The sequence below is a fragment of the Penaeus vannamei genome, chromosome 9, assembly GCF_042767895.1.
Source record: "Penaeus vannamei isolate JL-2024 chromosome 9, ASM4276789v1, whole genome shotgun sequence".
Classification (NCBI taxonomy): Eukaryota; Metazoa; Arthropoda; class Malacostraca; order Decapoda; family Penaeidae; genus Penaeus; species Penaeus vannamei.
This window is the reverse complement of record NC_091557.1, coordinates 29,069,794-29,077,293: the sequence shown is the minus strand read 5'-3', so window position 1 is coordinate 29,077,293 and position 7,500 is coordinate 29,069,794. Positions and strand designations below refer to the sequence as shown.

At 36.7% G+C, this 7,500-nt stretch overlaps 2 protein-coding genes across 3 annotated transcripts in view; both read right to left on the bottom strand.

The window, feature by feature from the left end:
* LOC113825411 (uncharacterized) overlaps positions 1–6,202 on the bottom strand; it is a 35,194-nt gene extending 28,992 nt beyond the window's left edge. For both annotated transcript variants that reach the window (XM_070125513.1, XM_070125512.1), the window contains exon 1: positions 6,124–6,202. In XM_070125513.1, the coding sequence (XP_069981614.1) occupies positions 6,124–6,159 (36 nt within the window). In that variant the 5' untranslated portion in view covers positions 6,160–6,202. The remainder of the gene's footprint in view (positions 1–6,123) is intronic.
* On the bottom strand, positions 2,510–4,820 carry LOC113825212 (uncharacterized). Its single transcript, XM_070125515.1, has 4 exons — positions 4,665–4,820; positions 4,328–4,447; positions 4,142–4,183; positions 2,510–3,927 (listed from the first exon to the last, which is right to left on the bottom strand). The coding sequence occupies exons 1-4, from the start codon at positions 4,690–4,692 to the stop codon at positions 3,767–3,769; spliced, it is 351 nt and encodes a 116-aa protein (XP_069981616.1). The 5' UTR covers positions 4,693–4,820; the 3' UTR covers positions 2,510–3,766.
* Positions 6,203–7,500: the final 1,298 nt, after the last annotated feature.

The window sequence follows — 7,500 nt, the reverse complement described above, 5'->3', positions numbered from 1 at the left end:
TATGTACCTCTGTCATGTATGCCCTGATGAAGCAATAGCGAAAATGCCTTCGGCATATTTGTGTGTTTTCTTGTTTTTCCTTTCGTTGTTCCTGTCTACCTTCAATCTACTTGCCAAATTCAATAGTTTAATCCTATGGCTTCATATTTGAGTTAATAAACAACATATGAATCTCATGAACGTAATGTACAAGTGCTCTACTTGAAGTAAACTATATACACTTAACCAGAGGTAACTTCATTGAAGTTCATTGAAGAAAATTAATTCAAACAGAGACGAATAACTGGCATTAAACATACGATATGTGTTTGTGGGTTCTATTTCTTCATTCTTTATTTTTAATTGGATAGTGTATGGTTTTGTTCGTTCTCGATGTGTTTCTAGATAAACGTGTAAGGCTCTCGCATACAAGTGTGTAGCGATTATCCAAGTGTTTGCTCCACAGTAATTTATGATGTTTTTTTCTCTTTGAAATAACTGCCTCATTGATATAAATTGTAGAGAATCTTTGTCAGCTGAAGGTCTGTCACCCAGTGCGTCTGTTCGTCCGAGACAAAGGAAGGGTGTTCAGATGTCCGCGGATGCCATGGTGATGGGTAAGCAAGCAAAGCATGTGAGGATAAAATAAAATTCGGACACCGTGCTGGGATTATTGTTGTTTTGTCTCTAGTCGTTCAACAATCGGCCGCCAGAGGCGCTCAGATCATATGCATCATACATATAATGATGTGTATAAAATTTCAACAAATATATTTGTGTATAATATATCTTCTACGTCTACAGACATATGAAAATACTGTATATACTCACATCATCATCTATACAAAATATCTTTGATATTTAGAATGTGAAGTAAAGCTTAAAGTTTCCTCATATCCTAACCCACCCATCTCCCGCCCGCCATAAACTGGTCACTCTCAAAACTTGCAAAACATCATTTTCCTCTTACAAAGTGGCTTTGTAATGCAGAGTCATGTTACAATCCAGTAAATGTGATAGGTTTTATATAAGAATTATGTTAAGGTCACCGCACGGTGACCGTATCTCCTTGGGTGCCCTCTGTAGAGTCGCCGAATGGCTTACATATCTGTGAAAGGTTAAACACTGTCATCTTCATGATTTGTATCGTCTTTTTCATCTTCTACTTCTACCTTTCTTGTGGTAAGCAGGGCTCTCTCATTCATAACCCATAAATATTCCTTTTTCGCCTCTTGCATCCAACATCTATGGCATGCTAGCTTGTTTCACCAAACATATGATTTCTAAAATTGGGTCTTTTTCCACTCCGCGTCTCGAACGAGGTCTTATTTCTCCTAGTGTTAAAGCACCTGTTCGTATGTAAGCTGAAGTCTTAAGAGCGTAAGGCCACAATTGCTTCGGCAAATCATCCTCTATCCAGCAGGCAACCATGCCGAAGACAGTCCTCTACGACCTCTAGGTGTCCCATTCTGGTGGGGCGAGTAAGGAGCAGAAAATTCTTGCTTTATCTCATTCTTTGCCATCAATACTAGGAACTTGCTTGACTTAAAGTTTTTAACATTGTCTGTGCATAGACGTTTCACTACAGCAAAAGAACTACTATCAGCTAGGAATTTTTCTGTAGTCTTCAATGTATCATTTTTCTCTATATCATCATCTACCATTCCTAATGTATTTATGGAACAAGCTAAATCACAGTGTACTAGCTCTAAATTCTTTGTTGCTCTTTCATGAGGTTTTCTACTTCTATATCGAGTCAATTTCCTAGGATACATGTTTCACGATCTCCAATTTTCCTATTATAGATGAGCATTCCATGTACTACACTTTCTAACTTGATAACATCTTTCATGTTACAATGTCCTAGGATATTAAGCTGTTCATTTGTAATATAGCACCAACTTTTTATTTAACTGCATTTGGACTTTTCTTTTCCTTTACACTATTTAGTACAATTTTCCTTTATTTAAAGTTTTAAACACTGTACCACCTCGAACTTTAACTTTTGCATATTCAGGACCAAAAGTTACACTTACATCTTTCTGTGTTGCTGCTTGGACTGACATAACATTTAGTATATGTGAAAGAACATATAATGCATCTATCAAGGTTATCTTGCATAATCTGTCCTTATCATGTCGTTTAATACATTCATCTCTTACTTTGCACTATACAAGTGTCTCTGCTTCCATCAGCTAATTCTATTGTAGAAGTTTCTGCCGTTGGCCGTTAAAACTTCATCATCATCATCACGCAAACAAAAAGTGGGCAAAGTGGGTGCCATATGGATGGGAAAAAAAAAAAGCTTGGACGAGACGTCAGAAATAGCAAGGACTCGAGCAGTCGACAGGAAAGGAGGTACCATGACCCTAAGTGGCGAAAACATCATGAGGCACCACATGATGGACCACAAAAAACAAACAAGTCACGAGTGCCACTTAACCCTTTGAAGTCAGGTTACTTTTAAAATTATATTTTTACATATACTATGTGAAATTTCAAATATGGTTGAGGAAATTAAGAGATTCCATAAAAAAATATATATATTTATTTTCCTTCGGTTCAAGAACCACAGCAGTGGTTACTATCGCTATCCACCCGGCGTCCATGACGCAGGTTCTCATATAACAAAATATCATTTGTATAGAACTAAAATGAAATATTAATATCATTTTTCAAAATTATATGAATTGCACTTCTTTTCAATAACAAAATTATTTTTTGTTACCTAAGATCACTGTTTATCACATCATTTGTGAAAATCAGCAAAACTGTTCCTCTTCGGTGACAAAGAGGAACGTCACATGTTGAGCATATCCCCTTTGTTCTGTATGATTTTGTGTTGCAATGGTTGCAGCGTCTGTATGTTTAGCCAATAGCTGGCATATGTTTAGCTTTGCTAGTTCTGATCCCTTCAGGAATGATTCGCTTTCGCTTACTGTTTTCCTTGGGACATCACTGGATGCTGGACTGCTTGAATCTATTCCTGCTGCACCTATAAGTCTAGTGCAGAGGGAGATCTTGAACTGCTTCAAGTTCATAGTAAAAACTTCATCCAGCATTTTATATAACCATTGAGTTTACTACAGCAACATTCAAAAAGTGGAAAAAGATGGGATGCCACCATTTTCTTGCTTTTCGGTCAATTTCATAGTACGACTTCAAGCAGTCTGCTCTATCACAACATCCCATACTTGTTCTATAAAAGTTAACAATAATATGAGCAGTTACATCAATTATTGTACCATCTTTCTTCCGCCTACTAACAGTACTCATCTCTGAAGGGTTGTGCATGTTAGCAATGAACATGACTGGTCTTGTGTCAATCAATTTTGTGACACTGATGCTAGAAGGATCCATCCTCCAGTCACTTTCCCCTCATGGTGCTGAATTTGATCATAGATTCATCTATTGTCTGAATCTAAGGGATTATAACAAGACTGAAACTGACTATTTAGACAATCAAGGAAATGTCGTAGTTTGTACAATTTGTCAAATCATGGGTCATCTCTAGGGTATTCAGACATATTATCATTCAGATGCAAATGAATAAGAATCCACTCAAATCTCGTCCGACCCACTGCATCTGCAATGAAGTCACATCTCAGGCAATTTGCTGATCAATAATCCCTATAGGAAGGAAACTTCTTTATGCCCATCATAAAAATATATCCCTATGAAAATCTGCAATTCTGATTTTGCAATTGGCTTGAATTATTTTCCTTTTTGTTGAGCATATAGATTTGTCTGAAACACATTGTCATACATAGCATCACTAAGAATAGTATCAAAAGCAGCACGAGGTGAAATTCTGTCTAAATCGTGAAAGATGACGGTCCCATTGCGTGACCAGTAAAAATTCTTGCATTTGGAAACTTCTTTTCCTCCAGTATGGTTCAAAAGTTGAAGAAACACCTGTAAGATTATTATCCACGTCGTCTTCGGGATCTGAAAAATAGATGTAGCAGTCACTTTACAGTATATAGGTAAATTCTGATATTTACAAAGTAAATTGGAGCTCCAATCTTTACAATAAAAGTGATACAATTCACATATAAGGCTAAGATTTATACTCTGCAAGATAATGTCATGACAGCAGCAATTATCATATGGTTAGAGTATGTAACAATAACAATTCCAAAAGTATAGCCCTTTCATATACCTGGCGACACTTGGTATGTGCATTGATCTGTCGCTTCAGCATCTGGAAAGATAATATGCTTGTAGTTGCATGACAATTTGATGTAAATATTCATCTGTGGGATATATTACTATTGAAAATATATACAATATCTATTGTACAATACCGGAACATATGTTGTACATGTAGGAACGAAATATTTTTTACCTGAATTTTTATTTTCTGGGATAAAATCAGCATCATCATCACTTCCATCATCACTAAATTCCGTTTCTGAACCTTTTGGATAAAGTCGTAATCTTGAGCAAGATTCTTCCTTCGTCACATCTGGAATGAACACAGCAATATTATCTTACTGTAGCACAAGTACCTAGTGGTTACTCTGTTGGTCACTATTAATTTGCATATTGTGGCCAAAATACTTTAGATTTCTGATATCATCCATGCAATATGTTCTTTGCAAGTTATAGATAGTTTTGTGAAAATATGAAACGCAATGGATACGTTTTAGAGCATTTTTGCATATAAAAGTGGAGAGACTTACTTTTGCACATGGTCTCCTTCTTCTTCATGGGCTGAATATAAATAAAAATGCCTCGCCGGGGAAAAATATCCGCTTTCTCTGAAGCCAGGACATCTATTTATCAAAGAAAATGGTGTGCAGGTCGCTAGCGATTGTGGCAAAAGCCCTGGGCCCAAATGTTCAAGTGGTTAGTTTTCGTATTGCCATGACTTCAAAGGTATTAACAGGCAGTTTCAATTGATTGTAAAGTGTATTAGTCCGGGAATAAGAAATTGAGTCGGATAGCAGGTAGAAAAAGTAAAGTGATAAAAAGAGTGTTAAATATTTGATGAGACAGAAAAGTCCTCATGCATGCATCTTTCCAACTATAAGAAATGGAGAAGCGATAACAGCATAGGATGTGACCGGATGAGCCCCATATCAAAAATAAAAGGATGTTCAGTGACGGGGACTGTGGACTAGCTTTCGGAGTTGCATCCAGTAGCCCTGTTCCTTTTGGTGGCTCATCCCAGGTAAGCCCTTTTGAAGTAATTTAGTGTATTATCATGGAACATAATAGACAGGAATTAGAAATGGAAACCAGTAACGTACAATGAAATAACTTGATTATTAAATTCAACTAATGTGGCAATATTGTGTTAGATGTACCTTTACTGCAATTTAATGGAAATTGTTTGGATAGTTTGTAAGTGTACTTAAATAACTGTGTTTTTTTTAAAGATAGCTCAACGGAAGTGTCCAGGCAGTGACAAGTCCTGTTGTTGGCCGACAGAGCGTAAGATTGATTTTTTGTCTAACAAGCATTAGATTTTGGCATGATTATTAATCTTGCTTGCTATTTTAGTAATGCAATAATGTAAAATACAACTTAATTTGCGCTAATTAAAATCGACCATTTGTTTAAGAATAATCAGTTCACAGCGCATGTCTATTTAATGTATAAGTATATGCTTCTCTTGTGATCATTATTTTGTTTAATATCCAATTGATTTTACTATTTTGTTTGATAATATTTGGCTCATTAAGATATAACGTAATTTTGAATATTGTTGATTTTGTTTTTGTCGTTTCATGACTGATAATTATATAACATTGAATCATAACTGTCTAGTTGTATGTATAGTGTCAAGATCCTAAATAAAGTTTGATATAATCTTATGATGATGAATTATTAATTAATAAATATTGATTTTCATAGATATTTAACTCAACCTTTGAATTACACTAGTTAGTAGAATTAATATTGTCACTTTGAAATACATTAATAAGTTATTTCAAATACACCATAATCATTGAAAACAATTAAACATTTATTAATCTAAGTTTTTTAGTCTTGATACGGAAAAGCATTTTATGAATGTTGTGAAATAGGGGGCCACAACATCTGTGGCAGCGAGACGGATGAATAACTAAACGCCAGTGGCCAAACAATAGTTAATAGTGCTTTGGCAATAAAAGGCTCCAGGGAACCTGTACTAACCTCTTCCGGCAGATATAAGACCCGAGGACCATACATCTCCCTCTTCTCCTCCTCCTGATCCTACGACAAATACCATGGCATTACCGGATGGGCCAGCTGGAGCCCTCCGGCGGAAACAGAGTGCGTGAGTAAAGCGCATGGTGACAGGGGTGTGAATAGCATCATAGGCGACCAATAGACAGGTTATTTTTGTTTTCCCTGCAGAGGTTCTTGTGTGGGAATGGCAGTCAAAATATTATCAATATCTTTGATTTGTTTCCGGGATGAACAAGTGTATAGCCGCCCTGCTATTATGCTGGCGTGTTGCGGTGATGTTAAAGAAAATGGATTACATACCAATGTTATGTAATGGGAACTTGACTTACAGAGGCAGGCTAACAATGGCATAGGAAAATTGTGTAAAAGAGGCTTTAAAATGTTGCATATTCAGAACAAATATTTTATGGATAGTATCATTATCGATTATCGATTATCGTTGCATATGATGCAGATCAAATATAAGATGTCTATCGTGATAGACAAGTTGAAACCAGGATATTTTTCATGATACGTCACATGTTGCGTTGATAAATTAGGCTCATAGTTGCGATCATTTGTATGCATATAAATACTGTGATTGTTTGTTGAGCACTAACCTAACTCACATCTGACTGCTCCGGCGATGCGTGAGCGGGAGAAGGCGCCCTCCCGCGTCGCCCGAGTTGCCGGCGTGAGGAAAGGGGCTCCTCTCGTGCTCTCCATTACAGGAGAAGGGGAAAGATTTTATGAGCAATTAATGTTATTGCAGAACATAAGACAATGTACGCAAAGAATTCAAAACATTTCTTTTGTGAAATGTGAAATCTCAAGCTTGAGCCTGGGGACAGCTTAGAGATTCAATATAGAGTAAGTGATGAAGGGGAAAGAAAAAGGTAATCTGTGCTGTTGTTTCGTGCCTTCCCGCTTCTTATAGCCATAGGAAAGATAAGTGCTTGAAAAAAGGCGTGAGGAAAGGACTCTCACCCTGTGGTTGCGCTTCACCTTGATTTAGAAGGAAAATGGGGATTTGCTTCTTAGTGCATTCACATGGGGTTAAGTGTGGAAATCAGTGCATCAATTAAGTCAAAAAGGAAATAATTAGAAAATGGGGGTTACTCTTCTCTCGCGACGCCACCCATCTCAGAAAGCAGACATTGCAGCTGCCGTGCGGTCCACCTTAAGTCCACCTTGAGGGTGGTTACTTTAAAATAAATAGGTATTACTAATTGGCATTGATTGGTTGAAGTAACATATGCACTTTAAGGGCGTGATTTGATCAGATAATTCTCTTTATTAATTAGGGCTATTCATGGGATAGAAATATTGTGGAATTATCGCATGAGTCAAGGAATGAGAATC